This window comes from Hirsutella rhossiliensis (genome assembly GCF_020360975.1).
Source record: "Hirsutella rhossiliensis strain HR02 chromosome Unknown scaffold00003, whole genome shotgun sequence".
Taxonomy (NCBI): domain Eukaryota; kingdom Fungi; phylum Ascomycota; class Sordariomycetes; order Hypocreales; family Ophiocordycipitaceae; genus Hirsutella; species Hirsutella rhossiliensis.
The window spans coordinates 1,292,073-1,309,660 of record NW_025408669.1 but is presented as its reverse complement, the minus strand read 5'-3'; the positions used below and the strand labels follow the sequence as shown (position 1 = coordinate 1,309,660).

The following is a 17,588-nucleotide window of genomic DNA, read 5'->3' as shown; positions in this document are numbered from 1 at the left end:
CGTGTATGAGTACACATACCACTGCTTCAACGCTTTGGCCAGGCAGCACCACGCAAAAGGAATGAAAAGGCGGAAACAAACGGCTCGTTCATGACCGTGTAGCTATAACATCACTTCCCAGCGCTGGATTTCCCGTCCGTTTACGTCGGGAATGCACCAACGTCGCTGCCATGCTTCCCTTGATGCAGACCCATTTCCTCCAAATTCTCTCATGTACCGAGTAATTCATCATCCATTGCTGGGGTCGGACAGGCCTGCTGGCGCGCATGGCAGACAGTTGGCCTCGCAAGAAGAGGACTCGCCATGTTCCAGGCGCAAACCTGGTCTTGCTCCATCGACTCGTCACGTCCTTGCGCCCTTGTTGGGTTCGCGACCCCAGGTTTCCTTCGTTTGCGTCACCAGAACCAACAAGGCCGTCTCCTGCCGCCCTTCCAGCACGACCTTCACTTGACGAATCGTGCTCTTGCTTGCCACAAGCTCACCGTCACCCTAACGGGAGGGGCTGACGCCAACCATCCTCACGCTATTCCTGTCGGGCCAAGATGATATCGATTTCGACTTCGAATCTCTGAGCAGCGCGTCCACACGACCGCTCTGCCCTGCCCCCCTCCCACCCCCCCCCTCAAAAGGAGTCGCGGCCTCATTTCTCGTCGGTCCGCTGCCCAAGTTACCGGGAGCTGCTTCTGATAAAGCCTCTATGCTCTACGGCAGTGATAAACTGCCTCCCGGTCGGTCCGACCTCGAAGGGCCCTGATCGGCGATCCGGGTCTGAACTGTTCGTCGGAAATTTTATTCTCGGGACTGAGGTCGACTGGAACGAGAAAGTTAAAGGGTTTCAAACAAAAGGTGATGCGTTTCGTGTTGAAAATGGCATGTGCAATTTAGGCCCACCGTCGCCGGGTACTTGACGGAGCCTCGTATACGGGAGTTTGATTCTTCTTGAGAAGCGATGATCGAACCGACGTCCTAAACACCTGGCAGATGGATATAGCTCCACTGAGCAGTCTCGTCGCCCTTGGAGGGACATGCTCGCAACTCAGTGGACCGGGCCATGGCGGCAGAGTCCGAGGGAGCAGAAAACCTCTTCAGAGGGCTCATGGTGAGCTCCTCGTCGTAGATGATGACAGTGGGTAAAATCTTGGGGTCGCGGACAGTGCTCATGTTGCTGACCGTCTTTCTTCGAGACAAGCCGTGTCCATGGCGGCGACCGTTGCTGCTGTGTCGAGCCGGACTTGCGTCAAGGAGTAGGGGCATCATCTCAGAGCCACTGTACGTCGTGGGGATGCAGATGTGAGGAATGCCCTTGCGACCACCGATTGCCTTGGCGAGACCGACGGCTGATGCCCCGCCGACGCTGATGACTACGTCGCGGCCCGAGATGCGGTCGAGGGCGTCGTCGACAACGCGAGCAGGCACGTTGACCACGGCTGAATCGAGAATACGCGAGTCCAGACTGGGGACGAGAGCCTGGATACGGCGGGCGAGGGCGATGCGCGACGGGCTCGAAACGATGAGGGGTGAGGAGAGGTGGAGGCGGCCTAATTCAGTGGGGAGGCGGGCAACGGCTCCGGGACCGTAAACGACGCGGGGCGAGAGAGGCGAGGATGCTGAGAACGGCGAGGACGATGGCGATGCGGCCGGGAGTAGTGAGGCTTTTGCTGCGGGTGCAAGCCCTGGGGTGCCTGCGCCTGCTGGCGACGTTGCCTTGTCTTCGACGGGAGCCCCTGTCGACGCCGCGGCTGATGCTGTCTCTACCGGCGAGGGCGGCGTTGGTGGTGAACTGGGCGGCGAGCGGGAAGAAAGACCGCTTGCGCCAGCGAGGCCGCGGGGCGCGTTCCGAAGGCCAGGCGAGGAGAGTGGTGAGGAGGCCAAGGACGAAGTTGTGCTGGTGGAAGTGGTGTTTGTGTCGGTAGGCGTGGCGGGAATCATAGCCCGTCTGTCTCGTCGTCAACTCGGCTCGGTGACGAGCCGAGTCTTCTCTGTGCAGTCACGGCGTGATTCGATGGCGTTGGGCGGTGGGCGGGAGATTGAACGGAGGCTCGATCGTCGGGACAAGAAAAAGGTTCCGGGTATCGAGCCCATGGGGTTTCGAGTGGCAGGTCCCCGGAGGTGAGAGAGGGACGTGCTTGCGGCGCAAGTGGGTGGTCTGTCGCTCCGGGAGACGAACCGGCGGGCTTGGCACAGATAGGGAGAGGGAAGCAGGAGGGGAGCAGGAGGGGGTGTGTAAGGCGTGTGCAGACAAGCCAAAGCAACGGGGGCTTTTGAAGGACCACGAGACCAAACAGAGGAGAATGAGTAATTAGGCAGGGAGCGGCTCTTAGTGTGGAGAAAAGGCGGCGCTACGAATTCAACTTGATTCCCCTTTTGGCAAATGCGATGTTTGGCGGAGGTATCGAGCCGAGGAGTGTCGGACAATCGTTGGGCCGACGACAGCAACTCTCAGCAGCGGCGCAGCCAAGACGGCTCTCCTTTCATGACGTGTCCCTTGGAAAACGCACATGCAACACCGAGGTTGCTCGTCCACGAACGCCGCCCTTGCACGACGGACAAGCGGCGATGCAGTCTGCACGGAAGGGAACACATGGGCCTCGACTCAAGTGCTGGATACAGTACGGATTCAGATTCTCTCGACATCGCCACACGCGCACTCGCAGATTCCTCGCCTACTTTCACAGCAACTTTCCGCCCCGTCTAGTCTGGTCTGCTTCAACTCCGCGACAGCTTCCGAGGCGGCGAGGCGTTGGTCCAGTCTTCGTCGTCCCGAGTGCCCTCCTTGGCCTCCGTGGAGCCGGCAGCGTCCTCACCGCTGCGCAGCTCGACGACGACACTGGCGTCAAAGTCGTCGTCCGTCTCCGCGGCGAGCACCAGGTTGAGGAGCATGCAGACGGCCGCGGTGACGGCGAACCCCGTCTCCATGACCAGCACAATAGCCTTGAGGAATCCCTCGAGCGCGTGGTTGTCGCCTGAATAAGTGAATACACGCTCAAAGTAGCTGGGCACCAGTGTCGCCCCGTACCCGAGCGACAGACCGGTCGTCAGGATGAAGCGGCAGCGTCGATCAAACGGCACCCCACGCACAATAATGGCCATGCCAGACACGGCCACGGCGCCAAACAGAAACGTCGTCATGCCCCCCAGGACGGGCTTGGGAATGGCCACGAGCGCCGCTGCCAACTTGGCAAATATGCCCATGACGACGAGGAAGAAGCAGCAAGCCAGGCCGGCTTTGCGGTTGGCGCATCGCGTCAGCGCAATTACGCCGTTGTTCTGCGCGAACCGGCTCATCGGCGTCATGGTCATGAGCGCGGCCGCGATGCCGTTGAGTCCGTCCGTCAGCAGTCCGCCCTGTACGCGAGATTCGTAGTTGCGGCCCTCCACCTCGAGCTGCGAGACGTCGCAGGTGGCCGTGATGTCCCCAACGGCTTCTGTTGCGCTGATGAGAAAGACGGCCATGAGGGGCAGCACCAGCGGCCCGTAGACGGATAGCGGGAATGTCCTGACCCAGATAAAGGAGGCGATGGGCGCTGAATCGATACCTGAGCCGTCAAAGTATCCGCAGGCGCCCGCAATGACGCAGCCCATCAGCAGCCCGATGACAACCGAGGTCGACTTCATGATGGGTGACCCAAACCGCTCGCACAGGACAATGGTGATGAAGGCGGAGAAGCCTAGTCCGAGAAACTCGGCGGACCCCCAAGGCAGCGCATGCGGCGCCGTGATGTCTGGGCACTTGGCAAACATGCTACTCTGTTTTCCAGCCGCCGACGGGTCCGAGCACTGCCCGCTGCCGCCCATCCAGTCCTTGAAGCCGCTCTCGATCAGATGAATGCCAATCAGCATCACGGTCGGCCCCGTGACGATGGGGGGGAACATGCTGAGCAGAATGCGAGGCGGAAGAAAGGAAATGAATATCTCGACGAGGGCGCAGACGGACGAGGTGCCTATGAGGGCGCCGTAGCCTTTGGGACAGGGCAAACGGTTGCCGGCGGCGTCCGAGGGACAGTAGCCGTTGGCGTACATCTGGCGGAAGGCCCCTTGGGCGATGGGTATGGTGCTGAATGAGATGCCCACGACGGAAAGGATGCCCGTGCCGATGAAGTATCTGACATGGCGCGTGGACAGATGGTCACTTCAGCCCTCGGTGTCTTGGTGCACGCTTGATGGGAGTCGAGAACAGGACTCACGGTGTTTTGGGGATACGGATGCGATGGATCTGGACGCTGGAGAGGAGGCCCGACACGATGAGGGCCGTCGAGACGAGATACTGCTGCTGGGCAGGCTCGAGGTTGGCGCCGCCACTGCCGCTGAGAATGATGGGCGGCGTGATGACGCCGGCGAGCATGGCCAGTGCGTGCTGCAAGCCGAGGAGGAGGGCGAGGACGACGGGCATCCTGTCGTTGAGGCCGAAGAAGGGGCTGCGACGGCTGGACTTGCGCATCAAGGGCAGGTTGGGGCGGAAGAGGAAGCCGTAGTCGTAGTCGCCGACGAGGCCGTCCCGGGTGGTGAAGGCCCGGACGGCGGAGCGGAGGCGGGCCGGGACGGCGGCGCCCCCACGGGCCGAGGGGTGGCCGGGCGTGATGGCGCTGGGGCCGCTGTCTTCGTCCATGATATTCTTTTCCCCCGTCCGTCAGGGTTGACGTCTGTTCAAAAGGAGATGGTTCGTTGCCCTACGGAGAGCGAGGCGGCGTGGCAGGCCGCTCGGAAAGAAATAGGCCTTTGGTCAAGCAGCGACTGTCAGCGACTATCAGCGACTGTTGGTCGACGCTCTGCAGAGCCGCCTGCCGCAAGCTTGTGCTTATCAAGAGGCCCCGAATGAGGGGAACGGGCGGAGATGTCGCGCAGCTTTCGTCGGTCCTTATCAGCGCCACCCGACGACGGGTCGACTTGGCTGCCGTGTCCCGGGTCGATTCCACGGGCCTTATCCTATCAGCACGCCGGCGGCCGAATAAGAAGGCAGGCACGGGCAGAGTGAGGGATGAGGAGGATTATGATGGCCCCGGACGACGAGGCAGCCCGCCCATCCGTCTTCCGGACATAGACGAGATAAGGGGGAAGGGAGGGAGGGGCCTGCCAAGGATCCAAGACGGATGAGGGACGAACCGAACCGAACCGAATCCCGGGTCTGGAGGCAGAGGAGACGAGAAGCCCCAAGTCTGAGAGTCTGGGTCACGGACGATATATAGCTGAAGCTCCCTTTTGATGCTCGCCGATGACGAGGCTAATGCACGTGTGTGGCGCTCGAGCGACGGAAGCTAATCGTCCAGGCTTTTCTGCTTCCAAGCAACATGGACGACGGCCATCTCTTGCGCCGGCCGGGCTTGATGATCCTTCCGGGCTTGATGATGCTTGGCCAGCACCTGTTTACCTCAACTGCCTACTTGGGCAAGTTTCGGCCTCGTTGTCGTCCGTCTTGATGGATCCCCTTCTTTCCCCTCTCTCCGGGACTTGGTTGAGCTGCATCTTTCTTGTCCGTGAACCCAGCCATCGAATGCTACTGGCGAGAGGAGCGAGAACGAGCCGACTTAACCGGCCGGCCACGAGGGGTGCTGAGATGACACGGACGCAGATGGCGGCGGACTTGAAGGTCTCGAGGGGAACAAGGGTTATGAAGTTGTGGCTACACGGGGCCTGCCCTGACGCGAACCTACTTCCAGAGATCTGCGACTCCCGACCGCGGCACAGGCAGCGTCTAGCCTCTTCAGCCATGTCAGTGCAATCAGTTCGAGAAGGAGGCGGGGGCAGGCCGAGGATCCCGACCCGGGTAACGCTGCGTAGCATTTGATGACGGGCGCCATCTGCACACCTGCTTCAAGCGCATTGCTACCGTCCCACGACAGGTGAGACAAGATTGTCCCGTGGGGAACAAGAACAGGTCAGATACCAGATATCAGATACCAGATACCAGATGCCTTCTATCTGCTATCATCCCGGTGTCGAGCGGCTTCTCGCTTGGAGGATGTTGAGATGCTTTGCTGATAAGGCCCGCGTTGACGTCATGCTGATTGCTGACCGACACGGCCACATATCCTTCTTCTCTCGAGCCATGTCCGTCGCCTCCCCAGTCTGTCAGTTGCTGGACCCTTTTTCTCGTTAATAATGGGAATCCCGCGCCGCCCAGTGACTAAACTGACGCAGCAACCGCCTCTCTTTGTTTTCCTACAACTGACAGAAATGCTGACTCCTCGTGCTGACCAGCCGAGCCCGCGCCGTGCATCTTCCCCAACGATGAGCCGCGCCGAGCTATAACTGGATCAGAGTTGCTGGCTTGGTGGGTGTGGTGCCTTGATGGATGGAAATGGCCTCGACTGGAAGCAGGCGGCGACCTCCGACGGGGCCTCCCATTTCCCATCTCTTGATCACATTTCGACGCCCCTGCTATTCTTGCTCATTTCAGTGTTTTACGGTTTACGGTGACAACGGAGTCCACCGGCATATACATGCTCGCTGACGCCAGCCCTCGGTCGTGCAATCTGAAGGGGACGCAGATGCCGAGCCGGAGGATTTCAACTGACTGTGCAAAGCCAAACCCTCCGTGCCCTCATTCATCGCCGCACCTGAGCCATCTTGAGCGCGCCTATAAGCACAAGCGGCGATCGCCGACGGGAGCTGGAAAGGAAGGCTCCGGTGCGACCCTGGATCCTGAATCCAACCACCCCCTCCCCAATTCCGTGATCGAGCGCATCCGATGGTCCAGAACAAGTGTTGCCCCGGCGGCCAGCGGGTGTCTGCATGGCGATGAGGGGAGGGGCTTGATGCACGAACCCCGGAATACAGAGGGCGCTTGCGCGTTCGCAGAGCAAAGGCTATGGCGATGCAAGGTCTCGACCCGTTTCGGCTCGCTCTATGTCCGCAGTCCTTGGGACGATGGTAGCCGCGCCGAGCGGTCTTGTTCAGCACGACTCGAGCAATCACAAGCACTACGTGCAGGCACGGACGGACGAGTTCGCCTTTGCAAAGGGACAGTCGAGATACTGGGTAGTGAATGATGTGTGTCCTACCAAGGACAAGGAAAAACACGCCCATCTCGGCTTGCTTGCTTGCTAATGAGTTGCCACGCCTCGGGGACACTCTACCTGAGTTTCTGCGCACCCTCTGCCGAGCACGGGCACACGCACTTGTCCGCCGGAACCCCCTTCGTGTCCTCTGAGGCCACGGTACCGGCACTGGCGCCGGTATTCTTCGTCGAGACCTTAGCCGGCTCGCTGGGAGGGGACGCCGACGGGCCTGCTCGGCTTGAAGACGGCGTGACGGAGGGCTTTTTGCCGGCTAGCCGAGGAGCGCCAACCACTTCCGTCGTACCCCCACCATCCCCATAGGGCTTCTGTTTTCCCTTGTTACATGGTTTGGACGGTCCTTCACCATCCACATGGGCATTTAAATGATTCTCCGGTGGTTTCTTGCCAGGCTCCTTAGCAACAGCCTGTACCACGCTCACGGGTTCTTGCGGTCGAGTACCGTCCTTGGCTTGTACCGGGACGGCCTTCTGCGCAACCGGCGGACCGCCACCACCATATACCGGGACTTTGTCCTGATTGGTCGGCTTGGTCGGGCACGGCTTCTTGGTGCCCGGGGGCTGAGACTTGCTCTCGGGGTCCGAAGGCGGCGGCGGCGGCGGCGCCGCCGCCGCGACAACTTTGGGGACGGGTTTCGCTAGTTTCGGCGCCTCGACAAGGGGCGAGGGCGGCGTCTTGGCCCCAAGGCACCGCGTCGACGGGGCGAGCTGCGAGGGACCGCTCGCCGCCGCGTATGCCCGCTTGACGATCGCCGTGCTGAGAGTCGTCTGGCCGTCGGCTAGCACGCCAGAGCAGGAGCCGAGGGCGAGGAGCAGGACAAATGAGACGGACGGCTGGGGCATCGTGAAAATGAACGTGTTATATCAGTGAAAGGAAGAATAGGTGACTTCACGCCCTGCGCTCGTGAAAGCAATGAATGAATGTGTTGCGCTTTCAATGGCCAGGCCCATATGGTTCTCTTTTGAGAGAGAGAGAGAGAGATGGGCTGGTGCAATAACTTCAAGGAGAAGGAGGGAATCTATATTTTATATATTCATCTTTATAACATAACATCCGTCTGGTTAGACGGAGACGTATGAGTCTGACATCGATCGGAACCAGGACAGACCCGGCTCGACCTGTCCACCCACGAGGTTTCGCTGACAGTCGGGCAAAGGCCCTGCGAGAAAGTCGCCCTTCTCGGCACAGGCTGAGTGTTGCCTGGCTCGAGAGGCACCACCGAGCCCCCTTTCATTAAAATGCGCATCAACAGCATTCAAGCCGCCCCATCTTTCCCACGACCGCTAACGTTCATGCTCTCCCACTCGCGCGGGCTGTGTCGGCCGGCTGGTCCAGATCGGGTCTTGATCTGCCCACCCCTGGGAACACCCATTGACAGCAGCGGTGTGGGGAAAGGAAAAGGGGGGGGAGACAAGCTCTTATTCGAGGTCGGCGAGGCTCCTCCATGGGATGGTGGGAATCATGATCAGCGGCCGGGAGAGCCGATAGGCCCCGTCGTCTCTTCTCCTCCAGGAGCACTCGAAACCTCCCACGAGCCCGAGTGGAAGGCACCGCGACAGCAAATGGGCCGGGCGCCGGTGTTTGACAGTTGTCCGCATCCCTTATGCGCGCGTGTTTTGGTGCGTTTCAACTGTCGACGGACAATGGCCGGCGGGTGGAAGCATCTTCTAGAAGGAAAAGAAGCTCACACGTGCCTTGTAGTCGGAACAAGGCAAAAGCCAAAAGCCAACGAGCGTTTAAAGTCTGACGGCGATAGCTAGCCCTGAGAACGGATCCAGTCCTTGGCATGATTCCCTAGTCGACGAGTCGTGTCATGCTAAGTAGCCCTTCATTCGTCTCATTACTCGTGGGCACCCACAACGTCGACTCGCGCCCGCCCTGCCAGGCTCGACTCGACTTACTTGTCGTGTCCCGGCGCGGGTTGCCGACGTTAATCGGTCGATGTTCGCCTCTACTCGTGTTCATCACGCCTTGCCAGTCAGTCGTTCACGCCGATCCATGACAGGTGATGTCCAAGATCAAGCGCTAAACGCCTGAGACTCGGGCTGTTACAGACGCATCCTGTGTACCAAGACGATCTTTATGCCAAAGTCGTCGAGAAGAAAGCGAGAGGAGAAAGCCAAAAGGCGAGGGGACAAGCGAGCGAGTCTGGATACGAGAGATCTTGCGGTGGATGGAAGCCGAGGCATGACGAAAACGAGCCGTTTACAGCCCAAGCTTCATGGGCCAAGAGAGCCAAGGATAGAAAGGGAGAAAGTGAGTCCATGATGTCGATTTCCCGGGCCCAGGGCAATAGCCGATCCTGCCCTTGGCCATCTTCTCCGGGCTGCGCGCGGTTCATAGCCACCATGCCGACAACGCGCCACCTCTACTCGCTGTCAAGTCGGAAAAAACATTGCACTGTCTTTCGCCTGCACGTTCGTCCATTTCATAACGCCTGGGCCGGTCGCAGACGGCAGATACTTCACCCGTTAAACTCCCTGGCCTTGCGGGCCAGCACCCGCACATTGTCCACCAACCCCTCGATGAGCTCAGAATACCGATGGGGTGCCCCGTTCATGGCCTTGGAGCCTTGGTCGAGGACGATGCCGGGAGCTAGTTCGATTTCGAGCTCGTGTTCCTTGTCGATCCGTTGCGAGTTCTGTCGTTGATTCGGTAAGCGCCCGTCAACGCACGCAGAACAAAGCACAAGCAGAAGAGTTCATCAGAAAACACTCACCCCTGGGCCGAAAATGGTCTGTGTGACCTGCGTGAGATCAACTTGGTAATGTCCTTGGGTGTAGCTCAGCCGATCCTTGCTGCGTTCAGGTTGCCTGTCGGTCTGGTTGCCAGCCAGCTGCTCCAGCTCTTCGGCCGAGCCGTCCCAGTTCATTTCAAGGTTGATGCTGAGTCGGCAGTCCATCATGCTAGACGGCATGTGTAAGTCAATGTCGGCCACGCGGGCCTTGATGATCTTATTGAGAACCTCGCGCGTCTTCTGGTCGTACGTCACTCTCACGCGGACGTTTCTACTGCGGGAGCCAAGTCGGGACCGCATGCATCCGGGGAGGTGGCTCTGCAGATCGGGTGGGAGGTCGAAAAATCGGTCAATCTCTCGTCGGTGCTTGTAGTGGACCTGTACTCTGCTGCCCCCGCTTGGCGCTCGCGGATCGGTCTGGATGACGGCTTGGTTCAAAAAGTCGTTGAAAGCCTTGTGATGTACCTTGACGAAGGACGATGTCAGCTTCTGAAGCGCCCACACGACAAGAAATAAGGGAGACTGACCTCGGTCATGCTGCTCCGAAAGGCGATGCGGCCCGTGTCGCGCAAGACGCACTCCGAGTCCAAGAGTCTGTCGACTCGGCAGTTTGTATCCTTGTCAATCAGGGTTCCGAGCTTGGCCTCAATTTCAAACTGGATGCCGCGGCTGACAATCTCCTTGAGGTCAGGGTTGTTAACGACATGAATGAAGATGAAGTCGGCAACTGTCTTGGACATTTCCTCGTACGGCTTGACACCCGTGATGCTGGCCTCCCAGGGCCCCAGAATGTCCCGCGGGCCTGGCTCGGCGGCGGGCGTCTGGTGACTCTGACTGTTGGTACTTGGGCCGCTGGGTTGGGCGCGACCGGCCTCGGGCGACGAATGACGGCTGGAGTGGTCCGTCCGGGGGGGGGGGTCGGGCTTCCCATTGAGGTGAGCGCGCACCAGCTTCTGGAGGACAAAATTTGCATGGCTGGGCATCTTGCGACCCAAAATTTGGGCGCTCTGGGCCCAGATGGGCGGTTGGGCGCGAGGCACGCGTTTCTTTCGGGCGGCTACGGGTGACGCCGACTCTTGGTGGAAGCCGCCATTGGCCTCGGCAGGGGGCGGCCGAGCCTCTCTATGCTCGAGCTCCCCGGGGCTCATGCTGCGGTCTTCGAGCTTCCGTTTCGCCGGGGTCACGGCCGTGTCGACGTCGACGGTCATGCTCCGGGCGGCGGGGGCGGACCTCCTCTCCGGCTCGGAGCCCGTGTTGCTCGCCAGGGACGCCACACGCGTCCTGGGGCTCACGGAGAGGCTATTTTCACGATCGTGGCGCGACCTGGGACGGGCGTGGGAGTCGGAGGCGGGTGAATCATACGTGCTGTGGACGCTCGGCACGCGTTGGCCGGCGGCGAAGGAGGTGAGGAGAGGGGGCGGATGATTGGGCGATGGTTGCTGGTGGCCGGCCGACGATGTCCTCTGCTGGAGGGGGCTCGGGGGGTGGGCAAAGGCACCGGGAGTGGAAGCCTGCCAGGGAGCGGCCGACGGGGGCGGACCGAGAGGCGTGGGTGGCTGGGAGAGCTGACGGGCCAATTCAGGCGAGGCGGCGGCGGCGGGGGACGGCTTGGGGGCGGCTACGGGGCTGCCATGAGGGTGAGCCTGCGGCGGGCCAAACTGATGCTGGCTCTGGGCAGAGGTCGGGGTCGGGGTGGGAGTGGAGTGCGCGGACTGAGACCGCTGGTGGAGGTAGGGAAGTGAGGACGGCGTGCCGAGGGGGGGTGTCTGTTGCTGGTGTGCGTAGACGGGCGGGCCAAGGGCGGCAGCGGCGGCGGGTTGCGGGTGACTGTCTCGGCGCTGATGGCGCGACGGGTGCTGGTTTTGCTGCAGCTGGTGGTGGTGGTGGAGTGGTGTTTGTTGCAATTGATGTTGCTGTTGTTGTTGCTGTTGTTGTTGCGGCTGGTACTGGCCCGGTGGATACTGGTGTCGCTGGCTAGGGCTCGTTACCTCGTGCGTGGGCGGGAAGGGATAGGCTGCCGTGCTGCCTGCCTGGGCACTCGTCGGCGTGGGCGTCAGCCGATAGGGCGATTGAGCTGGTATCACTATGGCTCCGGGAGATCGCCCGTCATGGAATGGGTTTGCCGCCTGTTGCTGCTGCTGCTGCTGCTGTTGTTGTTGCTGCTGTTGTTGCTGCTGTTGCTGCTGCTGCTGCTGCTGCTGCTGCTGCTGGGGCGGCGCGACTCGGGCCGCGTACTGGCGAGGGCCTTGGTACGGCGAGGGCGGGTACGGACCGCCTGGGAGCTGATGCGGGTGATGAGTAAAATCCTGGCTCATGTGCTTGCCGGGCGACGGATGGGGGGCCGGCTGAGGGTAGTCGCGAAAGCCGTACTGGGTGGCAGGGCTCGGCGTCGGGCGAGGCTGATGCTGCTGCTGCGGCGTGGGCGGAGCTTGAGCGGGAGGCGGGCGCTCGCCATTATCCGCCGTGTTGAGGACAGAGCGGAGATCCATGGTGATGTCTGCGATGCGCCTTGTGTGTCTGCGTCGGGCACGCGGCGAATGCGCAAAGTGCAAGCCCCCCTTCCCCCTTGAAGGGGCGCACGGGCGGCTGCCGACGACAATGGGCTTCGAGCCTCGATCGGCCGGGTGTGTGCAGACGGAGGGCGAGACGTCGGCGATGCGAGGCCACGATCAGGGCGTTCGGAAGGCAATGGTGATGGCGCAGTCGCCAGCGGACATGGTTACGCAGCGGTCGAGGGAGAGGCAGGCTTTCGCGAGGTGGGATGGAGCGCGACAAAGGACGGGCCACGATGCGTCGACGGATTAGCCAGCCATCGAGACGCGCGGCATCGTAGACGACAGTGGGAGAGGCGGCAAGCGGAGGCGCCGGGCGGTGCGTCGCAGAGGCCGTCTTCGTAGGAGGGAAACGGTGTGGCGTGCACGAGTTGCGCAATTGCAGGACCAGCAGTGTTCCAGGTGATTAATCAGTTTGGTCTGGGTTTTGGCATTGAGGACAGATGGAGCGAGACGGCCTAGATTATTTTTCCCCTTCCGCGTCCCTCCTCTGCCTGTCCATCTGCATCCCCTAACTAACCCCAAAAAAATCCGCGCCCGGCGACTCGCCGCTACAGACTGGAGGAATAATGATGGAGAGTCATCGCATCACCACAGCTTGCCACACGGCCGCTGAGCTGCTGAGCATCAAGCGAGGAGCATCGCCCTCATTGCCCGCGGCGCACGAGGGAGGCGGGCGGTTGCACCTGTCAAGCACTATCGCATTGACGGGTTTGGAGAGGGACGGAACCAGTAGCACTTTTAATCAAGATGCTTCCTTCTCTCTCCATGCCGATCCGACATTATCGTCGTCTTGCTGTCGTCTGCAGCGGACAGAGGTTTTGAACCAAGACTGTCGAACTGAGACGCATCCTCCTCCATCGACTCTCACGGGCTCGCGCATATCGGCGGCCGGCTGTCCTCCTCTTTGCTCGGATCTTGCTCGCACGGCAGGCATGAATTCGTTACGCCGCGTCTCGTGCTCTCGACCAAGAATTACCGAGGACTGACGCACAGGTGTTGACCAGGATGAGAAAGATCATGTGACTGCGCCATACGTGTACTATACTGTACAGTACGTGCCTTACCTACCTAGGTACCTAGGTAATTACCTTACCTACTAAAGTACGGATAAGGCACGTCCCCAGGGCCCGTCTGCCGGCAGCCCCGGTACGTACCGCCGAGCAAGACAGCTTTGCCTGCCTGACGCGCGACACCTTGGTGCCTGCTTCCCTCTACAAACCACCTTGCCTTTGGTTGCCCGTCCATCCACTTCGCCTCACAACCTCATCAATCCCGCCTTTGTTCAGCTCCCACCGTCCAAGCGCGCCGTCTCCGCCACTCCCTGTACAACAGTTTCCACCTCTCGTCCTTTTCGCGCTGTCCTCGGTCCGCCATTCCCGTCTACCTGCCGAGGAACAACAGCTCTCGCAAGCTTCCTGCTGCCGTCCAAACATTCCGGCTTTCTCGGCTGGTCTCTCAAAATAAGCAAAACCTTCGTCGCCTGCAGCGCCACTCACAATGCCTGGACTGGTGTCGGCAATAGGCGTTTTGGCCTTTCTCTCCGACGAGGAACCCGAGCTCAAGGTCTTCGCCTTGCAGACGCTCAACGACGACATAGACACCGTCTGGACAGAGGTCGCCGGCGCTCTCAGCCAGCTGTACGTCTCCATACATCCCCTTATTTTCACTCGGCGTCTTTGTGCCTGCTAACTTCTGTCCCCCCTCAGCGAGGCTCTCTATGAGGATGAGTCTTTCCCCGAGCGACAGCTTGCAGCCCTGGTCCTAGCCAAGGTCTACTACCACCTCCAGGCCTACAATGATAGCATGGTCTTCGCTCTCGCCGCGGGCGACCTCTTCAAGCTCGAGTCCCCCGGCGAGTTCGAAGAGACAATCATCTCCAAGTGTGTTGACCAGTACATCGCCGTCACTGCTGCCCAGCATGCCAAGCCCAAGGCCTCCAGCAACGCCGACCTGCCCGAGCTGACCACGACCTTCTCCAACGCGTCCGACGGCGCCGTCATGTCCCCTACGACTCCCTTTTCTCACACCACCCTCCCTCCCAAGTCGCTACTGTCCCGGGCCTCCCTCGAGAACACGATACTCGACGCCACCTTCCAGCCCGTTGTCAAGCAAGCCCGCTCTAGCTCCATCGCCCAGCTGCCCGATCAGGCAACCGAGGCTTCGTTGCGGCGCGTCGTCGAGCGCCTCTTCGAGAGCTGCCTGAAGCAGGGTCGCTACCGACAGGTCGTCGGCATCGCTGTCGAGGCTAAGAATCTCGAGGTCCTGCGCCGCGTCATTAAGCGCGCGAGCGAGGACGAGAAACACTCCAAGACGAAGCCCCAGGACGGCCTCCAGGGCCCTGCCAAGGAGCTCATGGAATATGCGCTGGGCATCTGCATGGACATTGTCCAAGAGCGCGGATTCCGCACCCAGATTCTACGCCTGGTCCTCGACTTGCTCAACGACATACCCAACCCCGACTATTTCGCCATTGCAAGGTGTGTGGTTTATCTCAATTCAGACGACGAGGCCTCGCGCATGCTCCGGACTCTCGTCAGCAACGGCGATCGCACCTCTTTGGCCAACGCGTACCAGATCGCCTTCGACCTGTACGACAATGGCACCCAAGAGTTCTTGGGCAGGGTCCTAGCTTCTCTGCCCTCGGGCAAACGGCCTGAAAAGGAGGGGGCTGACGAGGATGACGTGAAGCCCAAGGAGATCGATGCGCTGCTCGGGGACCAACAGGAAGCACCGGAGGAGGAGTTGCCAGAGAACGTAGCCAAGGCCTATCGCAATATTCGATCGATCCTCAACGGCTCCAAGACGATCCGCCTGAATCTCGAATTCCTCTACCGCAACAACCATACCGATTTAAGCATCCTCAACAAAGTTCGCGACAGTCTCGAGGGCCGCAACTCGATTTTCCATACCGCCGTCACCTTTTGCAACGCATTCATGAACCAAGGCACCACCAACGACAAATTCTTCCGTGACAACCTCGAGTGGCTGGGCAAGGCTGTCAACTGGTCCAAGTTTACCGCCACGGCTGCCCTCGGCGTCATCCACCGCGGAAACCTGTCGCAGTCTCGAAAGCTTCTCGAGCCCTATCTGCCCAGGCAGGGCGGTCTCGGCAGCGGCTCCATCTTTAGCCAAGGCGGCGCTCTCTACGCCTACGGACTCATCCATGCCAACCACGGAGCCGATGCCCTCGACTATCTCAAGACGCAGTTCAGCCAGGCCGAAGAGGAGGTTGTCCAGCACGGCGGCGCTCTTGGCCTGGGCATCGCCGGCATGGCGACGGGAGACGGCGAGATTTTTGAGAAGCTCAAGGAAATTCTCTTCCAGGACTCAGCGCTCAACGGCGAGGCCGTCGGATTGTCCATGGGTCTCATCATGCTGGGCACGGGCAATGTCAAAGCTCTCGAGGACATGATCACGTATGCGCATGAGACGACGCACGAGAAGATTGTTCGTGGCGTCGCCATTGGCATGGCGCTCATCATGTACGGCCGCCAGGAGGGCGCCGACGTCCTGATCGAGGGCCTCTTGAACGATCCCGACCCGACACTGCGCTACGGCGGCATCATGACAGTAGCCCTGGCGTACTGCGGCACCGGCAGCAACAAGGCGATTCGGAAGCTCCTCCACACCGCCGTCAGCGATGTCAACGACGACGTCCGGCGCATCGCCGTCATGAGCTTGGGCTTCATCCTGTTCCGCAAGCCGGGGAGTGTCCCGCGCATGGTCGAGCTGCTGTCCGAGTCCTACAACCCGCACGTCCGGTACGGCTCCGCCATGGCCCTGGGTATCTCGTGCGCCGGCACGGGGCTCGACGAGGCGATTGACCTGCTGGAGCCGATGATGAAGGATCCCACCGACTTTGTTCGACAGGGCGCTCTCATCTCCTTGGCCATGATCATGGTGCAGCAAAACGAGGTGATGAACCCCAAAGTTTCATCGATCCGCAAGACCCTCAAGAAAGTGGTTGGCGACCGCCACGAGGACGCCATGACCAAGTTTGGTGCTGCCCTGGCCCTCGGAATCATTGACGCAGGCGGCCGCAACTGCACAATCGGGCTCCAGACCCAGACGGGGAACCTCAACATGGCGGGCATCGTTGGCATGGCCGTCTTCACCCAGTACTGGTACTGGTTCCCCTTTACCCACTTCTTGTCCCTCAGCTTCTCCCCCACGGCCATGATCGGTCTCGACCACGATCTGGAGATGCCTGACTTCAAGTTTCACTGCGCCACGAGGCAGAGCCTGTTTGACTACCCTCCAGAGCAGGAAGTCAAGACAGAGGAGGGTCCCGCCTTGATTGCCACAGCCATCTTGTCCACGACCGCTCAGGCCAAGCGCAGGGCCCAGAAGAAGGAGCGGGCTCAGCGGCGAGAGAGCATGGATATTGACGTGGCGCCGGCCAAGAGTGGCGAAAAGATGGAGGTAGACGACGACAAGAAAAGGGACGATTCCAAAGACAAAAAGGACGCAGAGGAGAAGGATGCGACCACGCCGAGCGACTCCAAGAAGAAGCCAGAGAAAGAGAAGATTGGCTACGACATGGAGAACATGAGCCGAGTCCTGCCTGGCCAGCTCAAGTTTATCAGCTTTCCCGCCGGCCGATATCAGCCAGTTAAAAAGGTAGAGTCCCAACCCGCGGTTAGCCCTCGTTGTTAATTTCCCATGATTGCTAACGTCTTCGCAGCCGACTGGAGGCCCGCTCCTCCTGGATGACACCCAGCCTGACGAGGCCAAGTCGCTCATTGAGGAAAAGCTGAAGAAGGTGACGACGGAGCGCGCGCCGGTTGCCGGCCAGCAGAGCGGCCGAGGCGGCGGTGGCGGCCGGTCTAGTGGGCCGGGCAGGTCGCTGCTTGAAGGCCTCGTGGATCCAGCACGCGCGTCCACGGGCAATCCCGTCATGGACCAGCTGCTGCGTAGCCAAGGTCGCTCGCCCTTTGGCATGGCCGATCCCCAGACCCCGGCCGGCAATGCCGGTTCGGGCGCCATGGGCTCGGGCGCCGCGGCCGCCGCGGGAGTGCTGACGGCCGTGGACGAGGACGGCGAGGGCGACGAAGAGGCCCAGGTGCCGGGAGAGTTCGACTACTTCTCGGAAGGAGAGGGTGACGAGTAGGGGGGCACTGATGCGTCGTCGAAGTTGGTGGAGTCGCGCATGTGCTTCGTGCCTGGTGCCGGTGGTAACATCAGCATGGCGACCGGACAAGGCACTGTCTGTCATGCATGAACCGACATCAAGCGTACAAATACAATGGGGCCCGCAACGGTCGAAGGGAGCGGCAAAACTCT

General features: G+C 60.7%; 5 protein-coding genes across 5 annotated transcripts; 1 reads left to right on the top strand and 4 right to left on the bottom strand.

Annotated features, from left to right (window-relative positions):
• Positions 1-966: 966 nt before the first annotated feature.
• Positions 967-2,082, bottom strand: HRG_02926 (iron-containing alcohol dehydrogenase domain-containing protein; the record flags this gene model as incomplete). Its single annotated transcript, XM_044861397.1, has 4 exons — positions 967-1,173; positions 1,237-1,538; positions 1,585-1,979; positions 2,054-2,082. 4 exons carry the CDS (start codon positions 2,080-2,082, stop codon positions 967-969), a joined length of 933 nt encoding a protein of 310 aa, XP_044722423.1.
• Positions 2,083-2,706: 624 nt separating this feature from the next.
• On the bottom strand, positions 2,707-4,606 carry HRG_02925 (permease family domain-containing protein; the record flags this gene model as incomplete). The annotated part of the gene is made up of 2 exons (XM_044861396.1): positions 2,707-4,102; positions 4,185-4,606. 2 exons carry the CDS (start codon positions 4,604-4,606, stop codon positions 2,707-2,709), a joined length of 1,818 nt encoding a protein of 605 aa, XP_044722422.1.
• Positions 4,607-7,431: 2,825 nt separating this feature from the next.
• Positions 7,432-7,855, bottom strand: HRG_02924 (uncharacterized protein; the record flags this gene model as incomplete). The annotated part of the gene is made up of 2 exons (XM_044861395.1): positions 7,432-7,464; positions 7,517-7,855. The coding sequence occupies 2 exons, from the start codon at positions 7,853-7,855 to the stop codon at positions 7,432-7,434; spliced, it is 372 nt and encodes a 123-aa protein (XP_044722421.1).
• A 1,622-nt stretch (positions 7,856-9,477) lies between these two features.
• HRG_02923 (mRNA capping enzyme, beta chain domain-containing protein) lies at positions 9,478-12,239 on the bottom strand (the record flags this gene model as incomplete). The annotated part of the gene is made up of 5 exons (XM_044861394.1): positions 9,478-9,654; positions 9,733-10,215; positions 10,278-10,552; positions 10,595-11,663; positions 11,739-12,239. 5 exons carry the CDS (start codon positions 12,237-12,239, stop codon positions 9,478-9,480), a joined length of 2,505 nt encoding a protein of 834 aa, XP_044722420.1.
• Positions 12,240-13,802: 1,563 nt separating this feature from the next.
• On the top strand, positions 13,803-17,415 carry HRG_02922 (proteasome/cyclosome repeat domain-containing protein; the record flags this gene model as incomplete). The annotated part of the gene is made up of 4 exons (XM_044861393.1): positions 13,803-13,942; positions 14,012-15,752; positions 15,801-16,925; positions 16,990-17,415. The coding sequence occupies 4 exons, from the start codon at positions 13,803-13,805 to the stop codon at positions 17,413-17,415; spliced, it is 3,432 nt and encodes a 1,143-aa protein (XP_044722419.1).
• Between the last annotated feature and the right edge of the window lie 173 nt (positions 17,416-17,588).